Here is a 16,135-nt window from a genome sequence, read left to right as displayed (position 1 = left end):
TTAAATTAATGGGTGGTATTTTAAATTAATATATTTTTGATGTTTTCAAATCATTTTGATATGATGATCTCAAAAATAATTTTTAAAAAATAAAAAAATATTATTAATATAATTTTTTAAATAAAAAATATTTTAAAAAACACTTTCAAAAGAGAATTTCAGAAAAATTCGAAGTTGAATTGGCTTCTTCAATTCATTACCTGGGCCACAGTCCTTGACGTCGACATGCCACAAAAGAATTCAAAAATATATTCAACTTGTGAGGACGAAAACCATGACTTTCCCACTTTTTTGTCTCCTTGTTTATCACCTGCTTCTTCCTGGAACTTTCTTTACAATCCAAGCCATCGATTGACAAGCCAACTTTTTCTATAAATATTTGATCATTCTTGCGTGTTTCTCTCATTCACTTGACCAAATTCACACCACACTCGCTTGCCAGCTAGCTTGCTAGCTAGCTAGTTATCTTGTGTCGAATTCTAATTTCTCCTGCACTAAGTTTTGTATAGATATACTTAGAGCTAGCTTCTTCAAGAGAGAGATTCATTACTAATTCATCAATGGACTCATCATGGGTGAACACTTCTCTTGATCTCAACATCAATCCCTTCAAGCATGTCAATGAAAGCACTCCAGTTCAGGTGAGTTGTTCTTCTTCTTCTTTTAAATACAGTATATATATTTAAAGGATATCCATATTGGATATTCAGCTCTCAGTTCTTCGATCTTTCCCTGTTTTTCTTGGTCTTGATATATAATTGTCATGTGTATATATGCGCTAAAAGGATTTATCACTCTGTTTTGAATCAGAAAATCAAAAAATTCGAGGGATATTCTCCTAGGGTTGAACAGAAATTACAAGTTAAAAATGAGGTCAGTAGTTTCTATCACTTTTGCTTCTGGATTCCTGTCTTCTGATCTTCCATCCTCCTAGCAAGTATACTTAATCAGAAACTTTTTTTTTATCATTCTCAGGATGGTGTTGGTGTTCTTGTTGAAGAGTTGACTCGGATAAGTAGTGAGAACAAGAAGTTGACAGAGATGCTTGGTGTTGTATGCGATAACTATATGGGTTTGCAAAAACATCTAGCTGATTTGGTGAGCAAGAATTCTGTAAAAGAACTCGGTACACCAGTATCATCACGGAAGAGAAAGGCTGAGAGTGAAGATTATAGCATGGTGATTAATGGAATAAGTGGGGGAAATGCAGAGAGCAGTTCTATTGATGAAGAGTCAAGTAAAAGGCCAAAGGAGAGTCTGAAATCAAAGATTTCAAGGACTTATTTTAGGACTAGTGAATCCGATTCAAGCTTGGTAAGTTCCTTGATCAATCAACATCTTGTTGCTAATGATGTGGTTAATTTTGTGTAAAAATCAAGATGTCTATTAGGGCTTTAATTAGCTTTCCTTCTAATATGAATAAACTTGGTTTATGTTTAGGTTGTGAAGGATGGATATCAATGGAGAAAATATGGCCAAAAGGTGACCAGAGACAATCCTTCCCCTAGGGCTTACTTCAAGTGCTCATTTGCCCCAAGTTGCCCCGTCAAGAAGAAGGTAATTATATATAATTAACACAGTACAGTGCTTTCACCTCCTCTTCAATTTTCTTTCTATTATGATTATTGCTCATAATTAGAGGGATATTTGAGATTTCTTACGAGAGATTTTACCTGGTTTTTTCAGGTCCAAAGAAGTGCTGAAGACCCTTCTGTTTTGGTAGCAACTTATGAAGGAGAGCACAACCACGCTAGCCACTCTCAACATGAACCATCACTAGGCTCGAGCCACGGTTCTAATTTTGGTCCAATTCCCACACAATCACTGATCAGAAGTCCAGCCCCTAATGTGACCCTTGATTTGATCCAAGTTGGAACAAAGCCTGTTCAAGAAATGGAAGTGCCTGCACTTCAACAAATTTTGGTCCAACAAATGGCGTCTTCTTTGACAAGAGATCCAAATTTTACAGCTGCACTAGCAGCTGCTATCTCTGGGAGATACAACCAGACTCGGATTGAGAAATGGTGAAATTACTTCAAAAAAATTAGGATTTTATATATTACTTTGAAATTTTATATATATGTGAGTGATCATCGATCGATGTACGTACATATATCATATGAGTTTGAAACTTATAATTAATATGAAAAAAATAAATAAATCATAAGATTTTATTTAATTCTTCTTTAGTTTGCAAAATGACTAATTTCTATATTTACTTCTTCTCTATTACTTTGAAACAGGAATAATCACTTATATCATATATAACAGAAAAAGAAAGTTAGTACAGGCAGTCTTCGTGGATTATTTATTTTCTAAAGGGTAAAAGCTCGGTCAAATGATATGCACTCAGTAAAATATTCATTTTCAAGGTAGGATAGCATGTAAAAGTTTAGATAAATGTTAATTTTATAGTATCGTAGGTTAAGGAATTTTATCATAGATTTAATAGTATAGAAGTTCTTTTTCAGCCTATTTCTTTTAAATAAAGTGCTCCTCGCTCATTAAATGATTTTGTCGTAACCGACCTCACTCAACCTGTGATCTAATTTGATAGTTAACACATATGCAACGATCAATAATTTACTATGATTTGTACACTCATCCTATAATGGTTTGTTGCAGTCTTTCAAAAGATATATAAGAAGAAAAAAAAAAACCTAGTTGCGTCTACATTTGATTCTTCACCTACGATTGAACATTCATTTCTATAACCTTGATTTATTCTCATCACATTCATAACTATACATTCATAACTATACATTCATAACTATACTTATAAGGATTACTATTATCATCTATAACTTTATGCACATTGATAAAATTAGATGTTGACTCAATTATCCTTTCTATCATGATCTCGTAAGGAACATATAGTTCTCTATGTACAAATCAATACAAGTATTTTTCCATTAATCATTTTTATAAAAGATGCATATATATATATATACCCTTACATGGATATCCAATACCACCTTCACTAATATTTCTTTGATTAGATAGTGTGTAATTAATAAAACCCTTAATCCCATTACAATAATCCATCATGTACACCCTTCGGCTGAAAACTCTATACATCCAAAAATAATCATCCACATTATCTATATCAAACTTATATAGAATATTGATGACAACATGTATTCATTAATTATGTGAACTAAATAAATTAGCTAACATTGGTTTAACTCAAACTTATTCAATCTATTTTAATAGTACCCTTAAATCATTATTAATTTTCTACAAAAAATCAAATTTCTCCACATTTATTGAAATTATCAATTTAACAATAAAATTGAAAAAAGATGAAACGTACCTATTAAAAAAAGTTATTATTTAGTTCATTACAAAACACCCAAGTCATGAAATCAAAATCAAATTACAAAAAATATAATTTTTTTTTAAATCTCATACCAACTCTAACATGTACAAATCATATATTTATACAACAAATTTCTAAAGAAATAAAGTTATAAAACAAGTAAACACACAAATAAACTACATATACTACATTAAAATACCATAAAAAATAATATTTTAAAAATAAGTTAGAATAAAAAATGGATAGTTTTGATTAATTGATGTGAGAAATCCTAAAAAATTGAATCAAAACAAAGATGTTGATACATTAAGTGTTTGGGTGGCTGGATGTGTGGTGATGTGAGTGTGATTTGTGATAAAATATGAAAGTTTGTTGTTATTTTCAGAGAAGAGGAGGAGGAAATTGAAGAGGGGTTTGCTTGTCATGTCATAACTTAAATCTTATCTATGGATTTAGGGACGGATATTAGCAACGACTTTATCTCGTCAATAATATCATCTATAAAATGACACGTCATTTTTTTTTATTATTCTTTTCTCACTATAATTCCTTCGGTATACACCAATAGACAATTTTCATTAGTATATACTGAGACACTGAGGGACATAATAATGGAATAGTGTCAGTAAAGTCATTGCAACTTACCGACATAATTGTTTTCATTTATATTTTTCAATTTTCTAGTAGTGACAACTAATATAATCTTCTTATATGATGAAAATTAAAGGCAAAAATAGCTTGTTTGTTTTATCTTCAATCTATGTGTGATTTGATTTCAAGGGATATACCATTTATTTTAAGTTATTAATGATGTTATTAAATAAATGAATGTATGTTTAAAAAATATATTACAGAAAGATTGTTTAGAGTTTTGGAAACTATGAGATAATCCATTGAAATAATTCAAAGGTCACAAAACAAAGGAGATAAGTTAGAGAGTCATTAAAAATAGAATTTCAACCAACTAACATCTATTTAAGTGATTTCAAGATGTAACAATGAATAGAATATACTAGATTTTTTTGTTCACGCTACGCTGTAGAGACTGAGGACCACTTTGCAATATTTCAAGGCTAGTACACCTTTTAAAATGGAGGAGAGAGAAAGAGAGAAGAGAAAAATTATAGTCGAAGCTTCATTGTGACCCGTAAGATGACACGCTACTGGCCACTGTATAAAGGGGCACGCGAGGCTTTGGACACCACCTTAAAAGGTAGTGACCAACGATCAACCAACAAAAGGCATCGAACACATCTCTAGAAAGGTGTGAACGCCTCCTATTTATTGGCCCATGCTCTACACACGCTAATGATTTTTTTTTATTTATCAAAAGACCAAAACACCCTTATTCCCACACAATAATTGCAAAAAAAAAAAAATAAGGTCAAAAAATTCAAAAATACCCCTTGACCTTAGGCAAAACAAAGTTGACTTCAAGAGCTATTTAGTAATTACACTGTATAAAAAATATAAAAATCCAAAAATACCCCTTAGACATTAGTTGTGTTTTTTTTTTGAGGGTATTGGTGTAATTACATTATGTAATAAAATGTGGAAATACTATTTTACCCCCTGAGTTCAATCATTTGGTTTTTAAAGAGCGAAGTAGAATTAGTTTTATGTATAATAACTAATTATAAAAATAGTGTTTGGTTATTATTTAAAGAAACAAATAGAGATAGCGAAAATAAATGGCACAGTAGAAATAGAAATGTAGCTGTATTTAATAATAGTATACAAGACAAAATAAATTTTTCTATATTATATTTTGGTTGATGAAGGAACAAAATATAAAAAATATATTTTATCCTTAATATATGTTATCACCAAACTTGCAATATTTAAAATAATAAATAGAGATTATTATTTTTACTTTAGTTTATAATAAGCATTAATATTTCTTTAATTAACTAAAACGGCAAATTCTTCATTCATCAAAATCATGTTAGAAATAAATTTTATTCAACATAAAAATTATAATTTATTGATAAAAATATAATATAATTAAATTATGATTTAATCAGTCATTAAATCATTTCTTCAAATATATTTAATAATAACATAAATAATTAAATCAATCATGTATAAAATAAAATATTTGCACTAGTACAAAGTAAAAAAAACTAACATAGTTGAAAATGCAAGATAATGATTTTATCATATACAGTGGCGGAGCCAGAGATTTTTAATTGAGGGGGCAAATTATTAACAAATACTATATTATATAGACATGTATTAAAAATCAATTCAAAACATATATATTAATTCATATCAAGTAAAATTAATACAAAAATACTTTTAAAATGAAAAAACTTAAATTATAATTGTTCTCTTCGAGTTTTCATATTTTGAAACCGCTTCATAATAGCTTCATTATCAATCTTATTGAAGATATCTTTCTCAATGTATACAACCAAACTATCATTCATCCACTTATCTCCCATCTTGTTCCGCAATCTACTCTTGACAATATGCATAGCAGAAAAAACTCTCTCCACTGTAGCAGTTGGAACTGGTAGAAGTAATGACAATTTGATAAGCATATATACCAATGGAAATATCAAATTCTTTTTTGTTTTTACCATTTTCTCTGCAAGACTAGCAATACCTTCAATACCAGAGAACTCATCATCACCACGTAGATCAATAATATACGTATCAAGTTGGTCACCAAGTACCATAAGGTCCACTATAGAGAATTCACTAGGATAAAAAAGAGCAAGACGAATAAGCTTTTCTTTGTTGAAAGTAGAGAAAGAGTCATTTGGGCTTAAACATGCCACACAAAGAAGTAACTCCATACTCGTCTCGGTAAAAACGATCATCCAATTCAGTAAGTTGTATGTCAATGATATTGTTAAACAATTCATAACGAAAATGGTGTAAGTTTGTAATCCCTTGAGATTTTCGCCTTGAACGCCCACGAAGCTTGTACTCATCATCCATGTTTAGAATATCAATATCATGTTTGATGCAAAAAGATGACACTTCTTCCAGTAAAGATTCCCAATCATTCTCTCTCATCAATTTGAATCGTTCTTTGATGTTTTCAATAAACTCATAGCATTTTCTATGTCTTGATCTTTTCTTTGTAATGCTTGTGATAACTCATTAGTAACTGCTAGTATCCTTCTCAAACAATGAAGCATGAACACAAAATTAAATGATTCCATAATACCTGTTAAAACAATCGCTTCCGTTCTCTGTTCTGAGTTCATCCCATCCTCCCTTATAATCTCAAGCACATCAAGAACTGATGAAAACATTGCAAGTAAACGAATAATTGTAATATAGTGGGAGCCCCAACGAGTATCACCATACCTTCTAAGAGAAGTTTCTTGATTCAAGCCTCGTCCACTAGAAATTTCCCCATTTTCAAGTCCTTCAATAATTCTAGCATATTGTTTTTCTCTAACCACCTCCATCCTTTTACATGATGCTCCAACTATGTTTATAATGCTAGAAATAAAATTGAAGACATCTCCAACTTCATTATGCTTCTTCGTAACAGCCACAAGAGTCAATTGAAGTCTATGAGCAAAACAATGTACATAATATGCACTTGGATTGCTATTTAGAATAAGTGCTTTCAAGCCATTGAATTCACCTCGCATGTTACTAGCTCCATCATATCCTTGACCACGCAATCTTGATATACTTAACCCATGCTTAGAAAACAAAGCTTCAATAGCTGCCTTAAGTGAACTAGCAGTTGTATCTGACACATGTTGAATGCCAAGAAAACGTTCAATTATATGTCCATTGTTGTCTACATATCGTATAACAACTGTCATTTGTTCCTTGATTGATATGTCACGTGACTCATCAATTAAAATTGAAAATAATGACTCACCTAGATCTTTGATAATCACATTTGTAATCTCCTCTGCAGTAGCTTGAGTAATGTCTTTTTGAATATCTGGAGAAGTCAATTTGTTATGTTTAGGAGCTTCACTGAAAGTAACTCTTTTAATAGCTTCATTGTTTCTGGAAAGGAAATGCAAGAGCTCTAGATAATTTCCTTGGTTGCTTGAACATTCACATTCATCATGGCCACGAAATGGAAGTCCTTGGTGCAACAAAAAACGAGCACACTCTATTGAAGCATTTGATCGAGTTCGATAATCACTTTGACTCTTTACTGTCTGCTCAGACAACAAAGACATGATACTTTGTTTTTCATTCATCAAATTCTCACATTTTATCCGAGCTGCATTGTGACTACTATTAGACTTTCCAATATGAAGATCAAATCTTTCCCTTTTTTTCCAATTTGAAAACCCATCACCCACAAACGAATCAACACCCCCTTTTAACTTGAAGAGGTAACAATACAAGCAAAAAGCAGCATCTTTGGCTATACTGTACTCTAACCATGTTGGGTATGCACCAAACCAAGCCGGATTAAAGCGTCGTAGTGTTGATATATTCCCAAATTGTTTTTGAGGAAAATCATAGTGTGAAGGTTGACAAGGACCTTTTTGTAGATAAGCTCTTCGGATTGCATCCCTATCATTTATATGGTACTCATAAATTGGTCTTCTTAAGCCAGGGTCAGCAAGAAGAGTGTCGGGGTTGATTTCAATATGACTTTTCTTTGAACTTGATTGAGTTACATGACTTGAAGCTTTGATTGACTCCTCATCCTCAAGGGATTTACGCTTGAAATACTTGTCCAATGACATGTTAATTTAATATGAACCTGCTGGATTTTTTATCATCATTAGTGTCTACATAATAATTAACACAAGTACACAATAATTCACTATTAAACAAAAGTCAATTGAATTACACAATAATTCTAAATCTTTCATATGAAATTAATAACAAAATACATGTCAATTTATCAAAATCAAAACCTATTTCAATTCGTATATAAATGCATATAATAAGTATGTTGATTAAATTATACTTAATTATTTCTAAACATTTAATTAAGGAACAATGCTTAGTGTATGTGTAAGAGGAACAATACTTGAAAAACATGTTTTCTGTCTTGATATTTTACTTACAAATAAATCATGTGAAAATATTAAATTTCAATAAACTACTCTATCAATGTAAGAGATGTCAAGAATAGTGGTTTTGCATGAATATTAATTTATTTTTTTATAATAAGAAAAGAAACACTTAATTGATTAAATTACCAGATTTAAATATTTATAGAGAACATATTCATAACAAAACCCATAAATTATCATAAACCCTAATATTTTTAATAACTAATTATAAAAGAATAAAACTAAAATTAGACAATAAAATAAATAGAAAAGATGAAGAAAATTTACCTAAAGTATAAAGCAAAAGGTCAAACAGCTTAATTGATGATAAATTTGTATACAGGAGACTAGGAGAGGTAGGAACGGCGGCTGAAAAAAAAAACCCTACTGGAGAAGGAGAAGATAAATAAACAAAAGTGAAAGAGGGAAAATTAGTGAGCTGTAAATTATAATTATATATATAAAAAAAAATATTGGGGAGCTGTAATTATATATATATATATATATATATACACACACTTTCCGTAACTGTAACAATCACATTAGCCCCCGTAACTGTAACTTTCCTTACTTTCCGTAGCTGTAGCAATAATTCATTAAAAAGAAAAAAAAAAAAAAAACTAAGGCTAAGGGGCAATTGCCCCCTTTTGACCCACTGTGGCTCCGCCACTGATCATATATACATATTTTTTTGTTATCATTCAATCCCTACCTCTTAATCATTTGTAGTTAAGATTTAACATATTTCTTATAATTTTTTTTATTTTCTAATTTTTAGATTGAATTTTAAAAATTAAGCTAATTAAAATATTTTACGCGATACAAACATACTCTAAATTGAAGTTTTTATGTATTTTTTAATGGTTTTAATATGATGCTATTATATTATTTTAATATATTCTTAATTAAAAAGCACTACACATCACAATAAAAAACATATATTTAAGTGACAACTTGTTTGTTTATTATCAAATTTGTCAAAACTCGACCTAACTTATAACCTGGTTCAAAATTCAAGTTAGATTAGTTAATCAAGGTCAAGTTGAATCAATTTAAAATAATATTATTTCAAGAATTTTTTTTTTAAAAAAAAAAAACTAATATTATTATTTTTTTAAAAAAAATAAAGTCCAATTTCGATAATATCAATAACCCCGAGTCACATCCCACCTAACTTAGTTTAAAATTCAACCTAGGTTGGAAGTTGATTCAACTCCCTAGGTGACGTGGAATTGAGTAACACTACTGAATGCACCCCTTGCCACGGCATAAAAAGAAGCAAAGTAACAAACAAATTAAAAGTGGTCTTATGATAGTACGAAGAGAGGTTAGTAGTACAATAAGCAGACAGTGACAGGTGGTGGTGACGTGGTGTCTATTGTGGCCATCACGACACTACGCGTAAAAAGCGTGGGCACCCATGACCGTTCCAGTTTACCCAGTCTTCTAGGCTCCTGTCTACTTCATGCCCCTTCTCGCACGTTTCCTTTCGTTACCGTACTGGTTTCTTCAATAATTTTTTATTTTAAGATTAATATTTTTAAAAAATATGTTTTATGTTTTTGACACATTAATATTAAAAATTAAAAATATATATATATATATTATTTTAAAATATTTTTAATTAAAAATATATTTAAACATGTAATTTCTTGGAGAGAGGTTATGAGATTCAATGACCACGCAAATACTTTGCCAATAGGGCTTCCATGTTCCCTATATTATGTTTGTCAATATGTTGGAATATAATTGTTTTTTTGTTTGTTTTTATATTTTAAAAAAAATTAATTAATATTTTTGAAGTGTTTTTATATTATTTTAATATATTAATATCAAAAATAATTTTTAAAATATATATATATATATATATATATATATTATTTTGATATAATTTCGAATGAAAAGCACTTTAAAAAACAATCGCAACCCACTCCAAAAAAAATGGACCCAACCAACGGTTTATTTTTGTGTTTTAAAAGTATTTTTTTAAAAAAATAAATTTTTTTAATTTTTTTTCTTTACTTCAAATTAATTATTTTTAGTATTTTAAAATCATTTTAATATACCAATGTCAAAAATAAATTTGAAAAATAAACGCTATCACATTATCAAACATCCTCTTAATTTCTATCATTCTTGTACAATAAAGTCTCGCAATTATACTTGGGATGATAATGATATATTTATTTTTTCCTAGATGATAAGAAGGAATAATTAATAATTATCATCATCTAGGTAAGATGAGGATGAAGGGATTGAAATGTGTGGACAACGAAAGATATCATCTCCATACTCTCAAATAATTGCTTGGATAAATAATATTCCTTGACCATTGAACCAAGTCTTTCAAGACACAACTTTTATGATTAATTTTCTTTTTTATTTGAGGGTTTGGAGGGTAAGAGGAATTTTGGAATCCGTTTGTGTATAAATGATACATTTTTTAGCATGTTTTATGATTAATGTAGTGGATTTATAAGATAAATTCTTTCAAAAAGTTAAAAAAAAAAAATAGAACAATAGATTTTTTTTCTTAGAGTTAAGTTTAAATTATTTCTAAATCATACAAGATTTTTATTCATAACCTCTATAGTCTATATATATATATATATATAGGCTCATACAATTGGACCATGGGTTAATTTAAGATTAATTTTGAAGTAACAAGACTCCATCAGCTCTTCTTGCATGATTAATTTGGACCATGGGTGTACGGCCTGGTTGGACCTTAGCTTAAGAGCTGGATCCAATTCAATATTCTTAGTAACTATAAAACAATTTAAGCCCTATGACATTGCCTCCTCTTGGGGGAGAAAAAAAATGACCAAAAAATAAAAACATCAATTTAATACATGACTTGTAGCAGGCTATAAAACTCAAGAACAAAAAATAAAAAGATAATACTGCTTGATTGTACACATATTTTGAAATCTTATTCATAATAGAGATTAAACAAAATCGATTTTTTTTACAAATAAATTAGTGGGTCAATTCTTGATCCAAGCAACTTGGTCAAAACGATATTGTTATAAATAAGAATTAAAAAACAAAAATAGTTGAATCGGGTCAACTTATTGACTCGTGAATTGACTCATTACCGCAACCTTGGTTCATTGAATCGGACCGTGAGCCAGGTTTGTGAACAAAGTAGGTGCACCATTTTGGTGGGCAGGTAATGATAAAAATAAAAGACTGAAACAATGGTCAAGATTGTGGTGTAGGTAGGGGATGGTTTCGTGCATGGATTGGGCTTCTAATTAATAAGTGCTTGACTTCAAATTAGCATTGACTCGAAAAGTATAAAAGGAAGACTTTTACATGTACCTTGAATAGGCCTTTTCTTTTTTAATTTTGATTTTTATTATATTTCAAGGTTCTTGTCTTATCCTTGCCAGTTAGGCCCACCATATTTTGACTACAGATATATATTCAAATTTGGTGAACATTTTATGGGAAAACAAAAAGTAATAATATTAATAATAAGAGGACCAATCCAAATAATAATATTTAGCAAAAATATATATTATGAAGAGTTTGAACATGTATAAAAAGAATTTAAAGGGGAAGGTCAATTAATTGTGTATATAGACTCAGTTTATTATTTATTGCTGTAATATAAATATCATTTTGTCCTCCTCCAAAATATTTAAAAAAAAAAAAAAAAAAAAAAAGTTGGTTCAATTTACTATTCATTGCTACAGTGTAAATATTGTTTTTCCCTTCTCAAAATATTAAAAGATAAATAAAGGGTAAGGCAAATTTATTATAGACTCGGTTTACTATTCACTTCTATAGTATATAATATTGTTTTGCCTTTCTTACGAAAATCCAATGGCCTTGGTGTAAAGGTTTTATATATATATATATATCTTTTATATGTCAATTAGTCATTATTATATTAATAGAGATTAGAATTATCTTTTTTTTATTTTTAAATATACAGTAAAATTATTAATTTACTCTTAAAAAGAAAACAATTTACTTATGTTATTTAGGGGCTCTTTAGTCTTTTCACTTATTTACATACAATAAAATGAATTATGCATTCTTTATATTAAAAATTTTAATGCTTGCATTTAAAGGTTTTTTTTATCTTTTCATTATAGTTTTTCCGCTATTTTCAAGTTGGTCAAGGGTAATTTAGTTATTTAATAAATATAAAATATTATTAAAACTTAAAAAGAGGCTGGGGTGTTCATCACACGTGCCAACATGTGGAAGGTATTTACAGCCTTGTAGCAATGAATGCAGCGCCCCCCCCCCCCAATGCTTAAAAAATCCTCCATGTTGTATAAATGGATTTGCCATGACATCTTCTTTCTAGTGGGTGAAGCGTTGCAACAATGGTAGGGTGAAGCGAGGCAATAATGAGGTTTTTTTTTTTTTCTCTTCCTCCTTTGAAAAACATGCTGCCCATTTAATATTTTAGAATTGTCCTTTTAGTTATTGATATTTTAACTTGGATTTTTATTATTTTGATTTTTAATTTTCGCTCTTAACCATTTTGTAAAAGTTTTGTTTATTTTCATTTTTTTTTTCTTCAATTTAAATTTGTGGTGTATTGTTTTTCTCCAGTTTGGTCTTGTTCTTTTTATTTATGATTTTTTAAAAAAACTTTTGTATAATTTTTATTTGTTTTCTATTTTATCCTTTAATCCAAATTTATGGTAATTTTTTTCAATGTAGTTCTCAAAAATCAATTTTGTTCAATGTAATTCAATTTTTTGTTTCGCGTAAAAAATCAAAATTGATGTTTTTTTGTCCCTCTTTTACGTAGCTTCCCTATTCCATATTTAATTAGCTGAAATTCATATTGTATTGTTTTTCTTCTTTTGAAAACAAAATCAAATTATCTAGATCATATTTTTTTAAGTTTAGTTTCATTTATTATCATTGCCCAATTTTTTTCTCATCTAATTAAAATAAAACTAATTTATTTGACATGGTCTAGTCTATGATTCAAATCATAAATTTTCTAAAAACAAAAGTGTTTGCGGCTCTCTAGCATAGTACTATCCCAAACACTAAATAATATTTTAATTATATATCTTAGAATTTGGAACATAGATGAAATGTTTTATTTTTTTCTCGTTTTCTCTTTTTCCTTTCTAAATTCTACATTCGAATTTCTTTTTCACACCTTCCAGCCCGCCTTGGCTGGTCCCTTTTCTAGTAGTTGTCGTGTCCAAATTCACGCAAATATTCTTGTGTGACTCATGAAAGAGAAGAGCACTGTCGACAACAACTTCATTTTCCAGCTTTTATTGTATATATAAAATGCATAAAATATGTTCAGTTTGTGAATGTGGAAAAAGCTTTTCCTCTTGGAAAATCGAAAACGTGTTCACATACAAGTTATACTCTATTAAAACATTGGAAAAATTAATGCTGCTTTACTGTTCACAATTTTATTTTTTTCGAACTTTTCTCTCTTTTACTTTCCTTTTCAACTATACATATTATTCGACACTTTATTGATTTTTAATTATTTATCATAATTTATTTTAGTTTGTTTTTTATAAATTTATTTCAATTTGAAACAAACATTTCAATATTAATTAATCAGTATTCAATATTTACAAGTATTTATTTTTATTATCATATTAATCAATAAAAATTAAAAAAAAAATTGAAACAATGTAGTTTGCAAAGTAAGTTTTAACCAAATTAATTGAGTCGCAAATTAATTCACCGGGCTAAACTAAATCAATTTTAAGTTAATGTTTTTTAACACTTGATCTAGATTAAAAGTTTGATTAATTATTTCCTGAGTCAATCACCGAGCCAATCTAGGTTTAGTGGCGGTGATTTCAATTGCTACCTTACTTTCATTTGCTCATCACTATTTGTCTTGTTGAAAATATATTGTTTTTTAGCAAAATTTCTTCCTCCCCCTCACGTGTGGTTTCCTCAGTCGAATTTGATGGAATAGTCTAATGAAAATTATATTCCTCGTTGGACCAGATTATTATCAAGCAGTCTCGTTTGTCCAAAGATTCTGTTTGCATTAGCAGAATTATTCAGACATCATTGAAACAGGCTGTCTTAGCCGTCATGTAAAGAAATTAATCAAAGATTTGTTGGTTTAGAGATCTTGAGTTTCCTGGTTTTGAAAATGAACCACATTTGTTAGAATATTCTCTCTCAAATGCGCCTACCATGTGGAAAAATCAATTTAATTCTATTTTAACTTGGACCGTATGTTTTTTAGATTATGCTTGATCATTGATGTTTCAAAACATAGATACTAAACATTTTTAATTGAAAAATTCAACACAAAAATATAAAATAATTTTTTAAAAAAAAAAATTTATACTCGGGAAAACATTAAAAAAAAAACATTTACACTCTATCTTCGTCTATTTTATTACGAAATAAAAATCAAACACTACCGACTTGTAAAGTTTGCATGTCTTAACCTTCAACTTTACTCAATTTTATGTGTTCACATTTTTCTATTTCAGTTTGTTTTGTTGATTCGAAGGGAAACCAGTACTAACTTTTAGTTACTTCAAGCCTTTTTGGTGGAAAATCTTATCTAGGTCACTCCATAGTCAATTGATTAGTCCTTTGTTGGCTTAGACTATGATTACATTTGCTATTAATTAAGAACTGGCATAGCATCGAGTTTAATTTGCTTTTATATCTCATCTTTCTAAAGGATTTCAAGTTCAATTTTTTTATTGAAACAATGACATGGAATCAGAATATTCACATTTAAATAATGGAGATTGAACATTGAAAAAAAATCAATGCTTAAATTAGACAAATTAAGAGGGTAACCACATCATATGAAGCCCAAATTTTCGTTGATTTTCTAATTGACTAAAGAACAAAGGTATGAATAGAAAATTGTTTGCATTCTCCTAAATTCATGATCCCATTTGAAAAGGAAAAGGAAAATTTGAATCAAGTTTTAAAACTATGATAATAACTACTTTTATTTTATGTTGACCTTCTTTACATTTGACCGGGACCTTGCACCAAGTCAAGTTTTAAAATTATGATAATAATTATTTTTATTTTTATGTTGACCCGGCTCAACGATCAACTCTACTCGTAACCTGGATCTTCACTACAAGATTTAACAGTTTTACCGACGGAATTTTTCCGTCGGCGTAAGACACATATTCCATCGGTAATTAATTTACTGACGACATCACCGACGGAGAATTTCCGTCGGTAAATCCGTCGGTAATAATATTATAAACAAAATCAATTAAAATTAAATAAAAAACAAATATAGTGAAAAAAATCATGAAAAAATAAAAAAAAAGAAAAATCTTACCTTAATATACTTGCAAGTGAAGCTAAGGAAAAAAAAATTCGTGAAGCATATTAATTAAAAAAAACTAAGAGGATAAAAGAAGAAAGAAGAAGAAGACATACCCGAGCATGGAGGAAAAGAGAAGGAGATGAGGAGAGAAAAGAAGAGAAAGAAATAGATATTGATGTTTTTTACATATAGTGAAGAAGAAGAAGAAGAAGAAGAAGAAGAAGAAGAAGAAGTAGAAGCAGTAGAAGAAAAAAAAGAAATAATGAGTCTGTCTCTTGTGAAATAAGCGGATTCAGGTTTTTTATTGGGGCGCGTTACCGACGGATTTACCGACGGATAATTGAATATTAATATTTTTTAATTATTCCGTCGGTAATATTTAATTTAAATTTTCAATTTTGTAAAAAGTTTTCAGAAACCGCCAAAAATTATCGATGATTTTTCAATCCGTCGGTGATTCCATCTGTAATATTTAAATGAAAATTTTAAATCAATTGAATTTTTTTAGAAAACCGCCAAAACACACTGATGAATTTTCAA

At 29.2% G+C, this 16,135-nt stretch overlaps 2 protein-coding genes across 2 annotated transcripts; one reads left to right on the top strand and one right to left on the bottom strand.

Annotated features, from left to right (window-relative positions):
* Nucleotides 1-391: 391 nt before the first annotated feature.
* LOC118051119 (probable WRKY transcription factor 40) lies at nucleotides 392-2,179 on the top strand. The gene is made up of 5 exons (XM_035061672.2): nucleotides 392-641; nucleotides 811-873; nucleotides 976-1,314; nucleotides 1,441-1,557; nucleotides 1,687-2,179. The coding sequence occupies exons 1-5, from the start codon at nucleotides 561-563 to the stop codon at nucleotides 2,026-2,028; spliced, it is 942 nt and encodes a 313-aa protein (XP_034917563.1). The 5' UTR covers nucleotides 392-560; the 3' UTR covers nucleotides 2,029-2,179.
* A 3,565-nt stretch (nucleotides 2,180-5,744) lies between these two features.
* LOC118051291 (uncharacterized) lies at nucleotides 5,745-8,004 on the bottom strand. Its single transcript, XM_035061918.1, has 4 exons — nucleotides 6,498-8,004; nucleotides 6,100-6,357; nucleotides 5,902-6,008; nucleotides 5,745-5,816 (listed from the first exon to the last, which is right to left on the bottom strand). The coding sequence occupies exons 1-4, from the start codon at nucleotides 8,002-8,004 to the stop codon at nucleotides 5,745-5,747; spliced, it is 1,944 nt and encodes a 647-aa protein (XP_034917809.1).
* Nucleotides 8,005-16,135: the final 8,131 nt, after the last annotated feature.

Source organism: Populus alba, chromosome 18, assembly GCF_005239225.2.
Source record: "Populus alba chromosome 18, ASM523922v2, whole genome shotgun sequence".
Lineage (NCBI taxonomy): Eukaryota > Viridiplantae > Streptophyta > Magnoliopsida > Malpighiales > Salicaceae > Populus > Populus alba.
Note: the sequence above shows the minus strand (reverse complement) of the source record. Positions and strands in the feature narration are given on the sequence as shown.